The following is a 13,824-nucleotide window of genomic DNA, read 5'->3' on the forward strand; positions in this document are numbered from 1 at the left end:
TCAGCGGGGTGTCTGCTTCTCCCTCTCCCTCTGTTGCTCCCCCAGCTTGTGATCTCCCTCTCTTTCTAATAAATAAAATATTTTTAAAAATAAAGCCTTTTAAAAATCATAGCCTTTTAAAAGCCTTTTAAAAATCATAGCCATATCAAACCTTAAAAGATGAACGCAGTCCATCCCATCACATGTTGGCAGGGGACAATTTAGGAATGACTGACCAAGTGCAGTTAAGTGCCAAGACAGGGGAGGCTCCCTGGGGTCCGTGAGAACATGCAGCTGGGGGTGCATCATGGGATGGGGGCCCTCTCAGCAACTGCTGAGGCTTTCGGTCTGAGGCGGTGGTTCAGAACAGGGGAGGGCTCCCACAACTTTTTACTTTCTAGGCCTCTTAGGACAGCATTATCAAACCACACATATTAAAATGTAGCCACATCCTAAATTTCTGAAGCTTTTTATAATTTTGTCTTTTAAATTGCTTCGGAGCCCAGCAACTCACTTACTAGATGATTAGCTATGGTTCCTTGGCAGTCTTGAGTGCTTAGAAATGCTTGTGAAGAAAGAAACTCTTGCCTATACAACATACATCTCAATATTTTAACAATTAAGGAAGGAAACATTTCATTTTGTGGATATTTAATAATTTTTGTTCTTTTCCTTGCATAATTTGGAGCGAGGATTTTCTTTTTCCTGGCATTCTGTAAACATTTCCATTGGTTCTTCAAAGCTTACAGATCTTAGGCAAGAGGACTTTAGCTGCCAGCAGATAAAAATAGCAGGAAGGTCAAAACAAAGCACGAGACCAAAAGAGGAGTCCAAAAGACTCCTCTTTTGGACGCAGGAGGTCTAAAACCAAGTGAATTCAGCATTTAAAACAGCCTGAGGTAAGCTGTCACAGCCTGAAGTTGGATCTGTCCCCACAGTACGCCAGGCACCATCTGAAAATATACAGTCCCCACCAGTGTCTTTCCTAAAAGACCTATGAAGATCCCTCTTCTTTTAGGGCATCATCTGCTCCCAAGACCAGTTGCCCAAATGGACACCAGTGAGTCCAGCAGCAAGGCCAATGATTCTCATGGCCCTGGTGATAGGGTATTCAAGGAGTAGACATACAGAGCTGTCCTGTGTCTCCTTGCTGGGCTGGTTCCTTATCCTTTGTCTTTAAGCTGGCCTCTGATTTATAGAAATTCATAGGCTTGAATATAATATTGCCCAAATGGTAGCAGAAATTATTAACAAATTAATCAATCTGAATATTTTTGGGTACAAGGCTCTTTAGAAGGTTGGGAATGGGAAGGAAACAGAGTGTCCTGAGACCTCGGGGTCTATAAATAGACCTTGCTATTTATAAAACAAAAGCAAAAACTCATGCCAACTAACCCAAATAAACATATAGGAGAATGGGGGAGGGTTGGCGGGACAAGTACGCAATGGTGGGCATCTTTCTGACTTTTTTTTTTTTTGCACCATCTCACACATCGACTGCAATTCCACAGAGGAAACCCAAGTGTGGGGAGGTAAATTAGTTAATGTCATAACAGCTGGTCAGCAGCCAAGATGACCCAGAAAGCAAGCTGCACCACAATTACCTCCTGAGATTACCGTCGTTTCCCCTGCAGACCCAATGGAAGGGTCTCAGCAGAGCGGGATCCACATCGGGAACCACCAGCATCAGGACCAGGAAGAGAGGGAGCAGTCCATCAGCCCAAATTCTGACCTGGGCTGGTCAACAGGGCTGATCCAAAGCCTGCTCTTAGGCTTGGGGTCAGACTGTCTCACAGGTGTGGGCCAAATATGACAAGGAATCAGAGCAGCCCCAGACAAAATGAAGGCTTTTATTTGTTTGAGAAAATGAGCGATGTGGCTTGGCTTCTGTAAGATGCCGAACACTGATAAATTATTCCACTTAAATGGCCTCTTAGACCTAGTCAACTCGAGTCCCAAAAGAACCCACTTGTCTGTTGACATTCGCATTAGCCATTAGTCCTTCCTAAGAACACACTTGTGTGGTCTGACCATGGATACTCTGACTGAGCAGAAGCTGCTTCTCGTCGCCCCCCCACCCAGAGTCCGTGAAGAACAACGGAGATGTGGGTGGGGCACCAGCCCGTGGGGCTGCTTCCCTGTTCATCACCGACAGGCTCACATTGCCCACACTAGTCCAGCCGCAGCTCTCCAATACAACCAGCAGAGCCAGTGGAACCCCACAACCTCCTCCTCACGCCATGACCAAAGTCCCCAGTAAATCCATTTCATCAGCCCACCTTAGTCCCCAACCTCACCTGGGGGAGTCCCACCCCCACTGTAGGCATGGCCAACCCTGTGGGAATTCCTTACTTCCCTGGTGTTTCCTTCTCTCCCATCTATCTACCTTTGATCATACCCACTTCCGCTCCTCTACTCCATCCAGCCTACTTCCGAAGGTTTCACTCAGCATAAAACTATCTGCCAGCAGGGACCTCGCTGAGGAGGCTCCCAAAACAAAAGACCTAGCAGGAAATGGCCACCTCATGGGGTCTTGTGTTCCCGTGACAGTGAGAAGACAGGCACCATGACGCAACATAAGCTTTTGGGTTTTCTTGTTGGGTGTGTATTCAGTGATGTCCTTCACCAGTTCTTATCAGAAAAGATTAAAATAAATAAATAAACCATGAGGTTTAGCTGGTCTCTGAGGGCAATTTGGACTTCCGCAGAGCCTCCTGCTGCTCTTTCCCCATCAGCACTCTATGCTGCAATATCCTGGCTTCCTCCCACCTCTTGTCAACTGTCTTGACGAACACGGTAAAATAATTATGACCAAGGAGGCTGGCTGGTGTTTTCATAGAATGTAGTCTGATTTTTTTTCATAGAATTTTCATAGAATGTAGTCTGACCCAACAAGGTCACAGGTGTATAGGTCCTTAAAATAAAAATCACCACCCTCAATGAATTCAGGATGGTCTGTTTCTGTCTGACAGACAGGAAACAGAAAAACTAAGAAAACCAAGCCTAAAAATGCTAGAATCTCTCTTCAAACTACCCTAGGGGCAGCTGGACCAACCAGGAGCGAATCTAAGAACAAGGCAGAAACTGGAGGTGCCCAGTGTCAAAGACGGACCAGCTACCTGCACAGAATGGCTCCTGCTCAGTGAACGGTACTGCTTCTCTTGGGCATTTGAGGAGGGGCTGGGAGCACGCAGTATACATAAATACTAAATTTCCCCTCCTTTGGCCATATCTACACCACTACTAGATATTCCTGCTGCAGAAGCAGCTACACCAGAAGGAGGGCTGGAAACACTGGACCCTCCCATGTTCACAGCAGAGAGAAGCACACAGCCTTCTACTGTTTGTAATGATCTGCCTGCAGTCCACACACCACCCTAAACTGGCCAACAGTACCATTTCCGGAGCTTGCTACAACAGACAGCCCCTGAGGATAGTATCTGTCGTGTCCAAAGCAACATGGCCCCTTAGTTCTAAATTTATTCATGGGCCATTCTGGGTTCAAACAGCAGCAGCAGCAAACAGACGGCAGCATGTGTGGTAGGCAGAATTCTCAGATGGCTGACCCTGATACAAGCCCCTAGCTATTCAAACACAAACTTAGGTATTGTTGTGATCAGGGGACCTTAAAATAGAGAGATTATCCAGGTAAGACAGGAGGCATTTAAAAGCAACTAAAGCAATGAGTCTTCAGCTGGTGCCACAAGAAAAAGTCAGAGACAAAGCGTGAGAAAGGCTGGAGGCAACAGGATTGAATGTACCATCGCTGGCTTGAAGACAGAGAGGCAAGGTACAAGGAATCCAGGCCACCTCTAGAAGCTGAAAGATGTCCCCAGCTGACAGCCAGCCAGAAATAGGAATTCTAGTCCTAGAACCTGAATTCTGCCAACAATCTGAATGAGCTAGTTCATTCTTTGCCAGAGCCCAGCTGGCATCAGCCTTGTGAGACTCTAAGACTAGAAACCAGTCAAGCCCACCAGAACCTCCAACCTAGAGAATGGAGAGGATACATGGGTATTGTTCTCAACTGCTAAGTTTGTGTTCATTTCTTTTTTTTTTTAAGATTTTATTTATTTATTTGACAGAGAGATCACAAGTAGGCAGAGAGGCAGGCAGAGAGGGGGGGGGGGAAGCAGGCTCCCCACCGAGCAGAGAGCCCAATGTGGGGCTCGATCCCAGGACCCTGAGATCATGACCTGAGCCAAAGGCAGAAGCTTAACCCACTGAACCACCCAGGTCCCCCAGTTTGTGTGTTCATTTCTTATGCATAACAAAAATTAACAGCTATGCAAAGTTCTCAGTAAGTGGAATGCCATCGTTCCAAACAGCCTGGCCTCCTGCCATGTTAGGCTTACATCTCCACATCTTCCCACACCCCCAGTCATGACAGCATAGACTTCCTCTAGTCCCTTTCCCCCGAAAAAGAAAGGGTACAAAGATTGGGGAGAGAAAGATCTTTCCTTACTTCGAATTACCTGCAGCCCCCAGGTGGAAAATACCGTTTGGAATCCTCGTAGAAAGAATTAGATCTTTTCTTTCCTACCAAGTGTGGCCCCATACACCTACCAAATGTAGACTCTTATAGTTGTCCGACCGTTCCTGCATGTCCTTGCTCGGGAGGCCTTTCCCTGGGCCCTTTGTCCTAATGGTGCTCCCAGCAAGCAGTCCTGAGGGATGCAGTAATGTCCCCATCTGGAAGAAAGAGCAGGCCTGCTGGAAGAAGAGGAGTCCCCGAGTGTACAAACTCCTCAGCCACGGGGCAAGCCCACTGCATGCTCGGCATCGCCCTGCCCCCCACCCCTGCCTCACGTCGTCACTCTGGGACTTGGGGGACAAGGGAATCCGATCCAAACATGAGGTTCATGCTGCTTGCTGTGCTCCAACTACAAAGTTCTCTATCTCGGACCTAAGATCCGCAGGTCTTCCGCTAGCATCCATGGGGCAGTAACCATCTGACTTAGGAGCTTGCAAGTCGGGTCCAATTCCAGACTCTGACACTATTACATGCAGCACTTTAAATCAGTACATCTACTGTCTTTACATTATAAACTTCAAAGGGATAAAATACCCTCCATGGATTTTCTTAAGAATTTAATAAAATCCATATTGCAGAGCTACCATGAGGATAAAATAAGAAAATGTACCGCACACCTTAGATAGAGAAAATATCCAATAACTTTAATGGACCCCTGCCCTCCCCAGGCACTCCTCGCCCCACACACACATACGATGAGCCAGACAGGGGGGCGACACCTGCCTCCAAGATGTCAGTCCATTCAGAAGACGAGGTGCACCAGTGAGCTTCACAGACCGATCCTGACACGTGCGAGCAGTGCACGTTGCCCTGTGTTATCTCAGTGATCCTACACAGAAACCGAAGCTCAGCGCATCAGCCCTCACAGGAAGAACGGTGACAGGCTCCACGTGCCAGAAGCCCAGGGATGCAGCTGGGAGGTTGTTCTAGCAGCACAACTGTGTCCTGAAGGCATACGTGTTATCAGGTGAGCCAAGGGTGCACTCGGCATGACTGGGCCTCCTGAGGAATGTCAGTGCCACCGCAAAAACAGCTAGAAGCCACATGATACAGAGATGTTTTTTCTTCGAATATTCTGATTTTTTTTTTTAATGGAAAGTTAAGAAATCCTTAATGTAAGAGCATAACCTGTCCTGGATGAATTTGGACTTGGTCCTGTTGGGTGTCCGTGGCAGTTTCTGCTTTGCTTGTAGGCATTGGGGCCTTATCTGGTGAGAGTATCACTTGAGCGTCTTGCTAAGGTTGGAGAAACCGATGCCAACACAGGTCATCAGCACTTTATCCCCACCCTTGAGCTCTTCACCACATGGCTTGGTTTCAATTTTAAACATAATCTGGAAAAAGCTCTTCAAATGCCGCAAAAATTCTATCCTAAAAAGGAAAAAACAAACAAACAAAAAACAAAAACAAAAAATGAGGGAGGGGTGAAAAAGGAATTCCATTTTCAAAAAAAAGTTCTCCTTCCCCCATCTAGAACCCAAGCCTTTACTTTTCACAGATCAAGAATATCTAAAATTAAGAACGTCTCAATCAAAGCTCATTAAATAGTATTTATTCACAGCCTGCCATTTTCCAAAGTGTATTTGGACAGCCTATGGAGATGCAAACAATATAAGATAAATTAGATTTTTAAAGGTCCGAGGTTAGTACAGGACACGTAAGTCATCTGGCCCCATGCCAGTCGAGTAGACATAAATACAGCGTTAGTCTTTGAGACTAACATGCAGAGAGATACACATGCACTCCCGTGACTCATAGCATCACGCCGGACAACCAAGCAGAGGCCAAAACTGACAGTGTCTCTCTTCACTCCTCAACTTCAATATAACCCTTCCATTCACTCCACACACATTTACTGAGTGTGTACGTTGTACCAAGAACCGTGCTTGGTGCTAGGGATGTTGCAGTCAACAAAAAAATCCCTTCTCTCAGGGAGTTGTCAATGTAGTGGGGTAGACAAGTTAAATACTCTTTAACTGTGGAAATTTAAAGAAAGGAAACAAGGCAAGGGGGTGGGAAGAAATGTGGGTACAACATGTTTGCATGTATACGGCCGGCCACATTAAACTAGGTGGCCAGGGAGGAGCTCACAGTAAATGTGACACGGAATTTCATAGGGCTGTTTCTCGTCATCTCCTTTAAGACAGAATGATGGCTTCATCTCAACAGTACCTTAGGAACAGCAATTCCATGGAAAGGCCAAGGGACAGGTAAGCAGGCTTCTACTGGTCTGCCCTAGCAGATGCAGCATCTTCCCAGCTGGCCTTGACCATAAGACTCACCTGGAGAGTTCATTAAACACCCAAGTTCCCGAAGGTTCTATTCAACTAACAACTGGTAGGGAGCAAGGGCCCACATAGTAGAGCCTGGAAGCACAGGCCAACACAAAGTCAGCCCTTCCCCACCCCTTACAGGCCCTGTCTCCCTAATGCACGAGGACCAGAAATCTATTCTTAACAAGGACCCTGGTGACTTTTTTTTTTTTTAAGATTTTATTTATTTATTTGACTGAGAAAGAGAAAGTGAACAAAACCAGGGAGAGTGACAGAGGGAGAAGTAGGCTTCCCACTGAGCAGGGAGCCTGATGCGGGGCTCCATCCCAGGATCCCAGGATCATGACCTGAGCTGAAGGCAGACGCTTCACTGACAGAGCCACCCAGGCGCCCCTCCCTGGTGATTCTTAATCAGGCAAGTTTGGGGACACCAGTTTAGTAAGAAGACATGGTCTGCATCTCAGTGATGAAGTATCCAGCGAACATGTGTCCTACGGCCTCCCAACTGAACTGTCCAAACTCCCGACCCTAGCCAGGTGGTTCTAACCCTGCCTACACGTGGAATTACCAGAGCAGCTTTCAAAATACGGATTCTAGACATAAAGACCAATGGGAAAGAGTTGAGAGTCAAGAAATAAACCCACACATTTATGGTGAACTGACTTTCAAAAGGGGTACGAAGTAATTCAAAGGTGAAATAATAGTCTTTTCAACAAATGCTGCTGGGACAGCCCCGTGTGCAGAAAGATGAAGCTGGGCCCCTTCCTCGCATCATACACAAAAATTAACTCAAGATGGATTAAGGGCCTCAGTTTAACAGCTAACACATGAAACTCACAGAAGAAAACACAGGAGAAAATCCTCATGATCTTGGGCTGGACACTGGTTTCTTACATACATCATCAGAAGCAGAGTGATAAAAGTAAAAACATAAATTGCACTTCATCAAAATTAAAATCTTATTTTTTAAGGTTTTATTTATTTATTTGACAGAGAGAGACACAGTGAGAGAAGGAATGCAAACTAGGGGAGTGGGAGAGGGAGAAGCAGGCTTCCAGCAGAGCAGAGAGCCTGATGCGGGGCTCCATCCTAGCACCCTGGAACCATGACCTGAGCTGAAGGCAAACGCTTAATGACTGAGCCACCCAGGCATCCCTTTCAAAATTAAAATCTTTTGTGCATCCGAGGACATTATCAAGAAAGTAAAAAGACAATTCCCAGGATGGAAAAAAATAATATTTGCAAATCATGTATCTGATAAGGGTCTGGTATTGAGAATATAAAGAAATCTTACAACTGAGTAATTAAAAAAACCCAAATAATCCAAGATGGGCAAAGGATTTGAATAGATATTTCTCCAAAGACATACAAATAGCTAATAAGCACATAAAAAGACGCTCAACATTGTTAGTCATTTTAGGGAAATGAAAATCAAAACGACTAGAAGATCCCATTTCACACCCCACAGGATGGCCACAATCGAACAGAGAGCCCTCCCGTGTCTGGGTGAGGAAGTGAAGCAGTCAGTCACCTCGGCACTGCTGGCTGGAACGTTAATCCGGCGTGGCCCTGTGGACAACCGTCCGGCAGTTAAGTCTTCAGTAAGGACATCCCACATGACCCAGTGATTACCCTTGCAGGTACAAACAACCACAGAGAAGTGGAACACACCCACACAAGAGCTGGACACGAATGCCGGTGATAGCATTATTCGTAACAGCCAAAAAAGTAGGAATAACCCAAATGCCCGTCAACTGATGAATGGATGAACAAGAGGCGGCGTGTCTCTACAATGGAGTATTATTTGGCCTTGAAAAAGAGCACAGTATGGACACACGCCACAGCACGGATGAACTCTGAAAACATCGTGCTCAAAGCCGCCAGTCACGAAAGACCACATATTGTATGAAATGGCCAGAACAGGCAAACAACAGAGGCAGAAAGCAGATTAGTGGTTGCCCAGGGCTGGGGGGGAGCAGGAAAGATGGGGAACAACCGTGAATGGGCGAAGAGTTTCTTTCCGCGGTGGTAAACACGTTCTAAAATTAGGGCTGTTCTGAAACCGTGGTTATGGTTACACAACTTTGGGAGTATAGAGAAAACCATTGAATTGTACACTTTATTTTTTTTAGGATTTACTTATTTGTTTTAGAGAGAGAGCACACACGGACACGTGCATGCACCGGTGGGGGAGGGGCAGAGGAAGACAATCTCCAGCAGACTCCCCGTTAAGCGGGGAGCCTGATGTGGGGCTCAATCTCATGACCCTGAGATCACGACCTGAGCTAAAACCATGAGTCAGACACTTAACTGACTGAGCCATCTAGGCACCCCTGAACTGTACACTTTAAATGGGTAAACTGTGTGGTAGGTGAATTATATCTCAATATAGCTGTTCAAGGGGTACCTGGGTGGCTCAGTTGGTAAAGCGACAGCCTTTGGTTCAGGTCATGATCCTGGAATCCCAGGATCGTGTCCCGCATCGAGCTCCCTGCTCAGCAGGGAGTCTGCTTCTCCCTCTGACCCTTACCCCCATGCTCTCTCTCTCTCTCACTCATTCTCTATCTCAAATAAATAAATAAAATCTTAAAAAAAAAAAGAAGCATTTAAAAAAAATACAGCTGTTCAAAAAAAATACAATATTCGTGAAATTCCCAAAGTACTGGCCTAGTACTAGGCCTGGCTAACAGCCTCACACAGTATATATCCAAGTGAGCACAAAGCCTACTGTGGTGAATTTCGCACCCCTCCTGTCTGTCTGTCCTTCAGTCTACAAATGAGGGAAAGGGGGTGGGACAACTCCTCAGCCAGTCTGGCCGACATGACCGGCACCTCAGGGACAAAGGGAAGAAACAGTTAACTGCGCTGGGAAGCAGTTCTCCTGCGTGGGGCACGCTGGCCCAGAAGTCCCTTGCTTCTCTGCTCTCTCTTCACCCCCATCTTTAAAGTAACCTCCCGTTTGGCAACTCTCCTACGAAAGCCTCCTCGGCCAGCAGGCTCTCTGGTTTCCACGGTACGCCTGGCTCAGCTCGTGGTGTCTAAGTAATGCTCCTGCAGAGCTGTGTCGCCACTGCCCTCTGAGCCTCTGGTAAAGCGCCCCCAGGACACAGCCCGCGTCTGCAGCGAAAGCTCACGCCCCCGCCCATGCCCTACCAGCTGCATGAGGCCTGGAAGGGGGCTCGGGAGCCACCGCTGCCTTTGACAAGTGGCATCCTTGCTCTCAGCTTGAAGGGAAGCCCGTTTTTCCCCTGTGGGCGTCCCCGCCCTCCTCACCAACCGAAATGGCCAGTTTCTTGCTCTCCGTCCCAGGCCCACCACGTCCCCCACCCTGTCCCAGAAGAGAAAACAAACACATCGAACCCGCAGATAAACACTCGACATCTGCAGGCAGCAAGGCAGGCGGCGGCAGCCGTCTCACCACTTGTCTGTGTTCCGAGGAGCGCACGGCCTGTTCGGTGGCCGCCTGAGCCCTCGCACCGGCCCAGGGCGCGCTCTGCTCCCGCCGCCTCCCCAGCCTGTGGTGTGGTGAATCGCTGGACTGTGCTGGAAAACCCAGATGCCCTCGGCAGCTGGCAGAAGCCCCGAGGGGCCTCCGCGCGCCCCTGAGCTTCTGGCGCAGGCCGGGGAAACACGGGCCCACATATTTGCAGCCTCAGGTGTTTGTAGCAAAAGCAAAGTCGGATCCACGTCCTACAAGATGTTCCGCCAGCCCCTCTGCCTGTCTGAGGAGGCCTGCATGAAGGGGCCGCGGGGAGGCTTCAGAATGGCTTCCCCAGAAGCTGCTTCTCCAGAAGCCGAGAAATAACCAGATGGTGTTAAATCCTAACCATCTCCTGTGGGAATTCAGTAAGTCACGTCCGCGCGGACCTGCGCCCTTCACCACGCATAGCTGTGCGGCTGCGGCTGTGCCTCCTGGGGCAGGATGCCCCCCTTCCCTCTCTCCCCAGCACCACCCGGCAGAATCACACCTCTTGCACACAAGCACAGGGCCACACAGAAGAGGGGCTGTGGCCCGCTGCCGGCAGCTCTGCCGCTCGGTGGGGCACTGGGACCACCTGCAGGGTGTACTGGGCGGCTCTGCAGACCCACCGTTTTAGACAACTGGAATTCTCTCTACACGACTCCTGTGTGAAGGATTTGAACTCCTGACTTAGACAACTGTACAGTGAGCTTTTTGGTTGTTGCTCAGGAAAAAGTGAGGATTTATTTTCAGGAAAAAACAAAACCAAAAACAATAATACTTTTGTAGAAAAAGACTTTCCTATGAAAGCCTTTAGTCCATCTGACAAATATGTTTCAGAGACTACTGGTGCAGAGAGATCATTTTTCCTGTGTATTTTCAAAGGGTGGTTTCCCACTACCACTGTTGGTCAACAGGTGAAGTCCACTGGGCTCATGGGCACCTGCCCGTTGAACCCCAACTGCCTGCAACTTGCCACACGGCCCACCCCACCCCTTAGACACCAGCCCCCCTCACCAGGTCACCCTTCTGAAGTCTGACACAGCGGGGTTGCCAGGATCACGAGAGAGGCCTCTGTGTGGCAGCTCCACAGACAAAAACCTGACCGAGAGTCCTGCCTCCTGCATCACCAAGTCACTTAGAAATTAGGGTTACCTGCTTCTCAGGCCTAAGGTGTTGCTCTGGAAGTTGAGGGGAAATTTTCAGGGGTAGGAAGAGAATCTGTTCAATGGGACCCCACAGTCATGACAGACCAGCTTTTAAAAATATAGACAGGTGGTGCTTTTTCTGCCCAACAGTGGCTTTCCCAAAACCTGTTGACCTCTATTCCAAGAATGAATGTTCACAGCAAGTTCTCCGCCAAACCTGGCTACCTCACATCTCCCCCAGCCCGACTCTCTGCCTCCTGCCACCTTTACAACTGAATTTAACTACTTCACTCTTTTCATCTGAAAAATAAGGATATCCCTGGCTTTTCCCCCATGCCAAATACATTCTGGGGTACAAAGAGCACAAGAGAAGGGACGGGGCTTTGCAGGACTTCCTGCACGCCCCAGAGGTAAGGTAGAGCAGGCCGCACTAGCCTGCAGAGAGCAGCTAAGCAAATGAGCCCAAACCGCCGGGGGCTCCCTCATTTGGTCTCCCGCAGCTGTGCTGCAGACTGGGGGAGCCGACGGCCCCGATCAGCCAGTGAACAAGGACACTGGGCTCTCTCTCCCCAGCACTTCACAAGCAGAGGAAAAAGGTCATTAATTAAAGTGAGAGGGGAAAAAACAAAGTGGCATGGTTTATTTTAGACTTCTAACTAAAGATAGAAGGAGATCATTTTACAGCAGAATTTGAAGCGAGGGCTCTGACAAGAGGCAGCAGGGAGGTGCCTGGGGCCCAGAGACGTGGACGGAATCCCACTCTTACACAAGAGCACAGCGCGTCAGGGAAGCAGGGACTCTGGACGAGCCTGTCTGGGTCAGAACCCCACTGGCTGATCTGTGTGTCCCCAGGGCACAGGACTTGACCTCTCCAGCCTCAACCCCCCTCAATTGGAAAATGGGAGCATGAGCTCCTTCTTGCCTTTATCGCCCCCACAGGGTCAACATGAAAACTACATGAGTTCGTATTTTTAAAGCACCTAGACATCTGGACAACAGTACACACCGTAAGTGTTCATTAAATAAACCGAGCCTGCAGAATTCTTAGGAATCACCAAAAAAAAAAAACAAAAACCAAAAAAAAAGTGCAGCGTGTTTAGTAACATAACTGCAGGTGGCTTGTCACAATGAATACAGATTTAGAGAGAGCTGAGCAGACAATTTACAGTGACTTCAGGTCCGAGAACACCGGAAACAAGTTTCCCAGGCCTCCTGCTGTCCACAGTGACCTTACCAGGAGGCTGGACTTCCCAGGCCGAGCGGACGCCCTCAGCTCCTGGCATCAACTGAGCTCTGTGAGGGCCACTACACGGCTAGGAGGGCTGAGTGCTCGACCTCTTTCAAGCCTCCTTATATCTCCACAAACCCATGACTTCAGGACCATCACCATGTCTACTGAAGAGACAGAAGCTCAGGGTGCCCAGTGCCTGGTCCACACTGTGTCCCGAGCTCTGGGGCAGAGCCGCACCTGAAATCCAGAGGACTTGATGCCTACACAAAAGCAGAATGCAGCACGCTCTGGGACCGCAGCCTCTAGTCATGAACAATTTCCCCAAGTGCTAATTACGATGCTCATTAATATTTACTCTTCTTGTTCACCCTGCCTTTAAATAAAGTGTAAATCCTTCCCTGAACTCTGAAGTTAAGCTTTTTGAGGGGAAGGCAGAGCTACTTTCACCAACTGTAACAATCTAAAACTCAATAAATTCAACAAAAATAGATTATACATACTAGCATGCCATTTAATACTATTTTATTCTACTGAAAAAAAAAATCTCTCTGACCTTCCTGAAGAACTTCACACAGATAGACTTACTTTCTCAAGTAACACAGAAAACCACCAACAGCAATCTCCTGAAATAAAACAGAGAGAGGAGGAAAAGAAGGGAAGAACATAGAGACCCTTATTTTCCAGAAGGATTTGAAAGCAACACTGCATGGGAAAAAAAAAAAAAATCCTTAATCCCAGTGCCCTGTAAACAGATATTGGAAAAGCTATTTATAAAACTCAAAATGTGCCAAGTGCCAGAATACACTTCTTTAAACGAAGGTTCTGGTTTTTGTCAGAAATCAGGTTTCAGAAAACAAATTTTTATGACTTTAACAGCTCATTAAAGTAGTGTGACAGTTTGATCTCAAAAGCTCCTGAATCTGATTACAATAAACTGCTCCCCCCAAGTATGATCGTCTTGATTATGGATTCTGTCCCTTTTCACCCTTAATTGTTCACAAATCCTATGTCAACTTCGCTTACCAGGTCCCTCAATGACATATACTTCTTCCCACCTTTGCCTCTTCATCACTTTGGGCCACTGGAGCCTTCTATTATGACAAAGCAAAGAGGGTCCCAATCAGATCCAGCTTCAAAAATAAAGTCCCTTGCCCCCACCCTTGTGCTAGTTTACCAAAAAGAAGGTAGGCTGTCCCCTC

At 47.7% G+C, this 13,824-nt stretch overlaps 1 protein-coding gene across 3 annotated transcripts in view; it reads right to left on the reverse strand.

Annotated features, from left to right (window-relative positions):
* Window positions 1-5,136: 5,136 nt before the first annotated feature.
* Window positions 5,137-13,824, reverse strand: part of RCL1 (RNA terminal phosphate cyclase like 1) — a 64,074-nt gene continuing 55,386 nt past the window's right edge. For all 3 annotated transcript variants that reach the window (XM_032866512.1, XM_032866513.1, XM_032866514.1), the window contains one exon: window positions 5,137-5,884. In XM_032866512.1, coding sequence (XP_032722403.1) covers window positions 5,734-5,884 — 151 coding nt within the window. In that variant the 3' untranslated portion in view covers window positions 5,137-5,733. The remainder of the gene's footprint in view (window positions 5,885-13,824) is intronic.

The sequence above is a fragment of the Lontra canadensis genome, unplaced genomic scaffold, assembly GCF_010015895.1.
Source record: "Lontra canadensis isolate GAN:19392208 unplaced genomic scaffold, GSC_riverotter_1.0 scaffold31, whole genome shotgun sequence".
Classification (NCBI taxonomy): Eukaryota; Metazoa; Chordata; class Mammalia; order Carnivora; family Mustelidae; genus Lontra; species Lontra canadensis.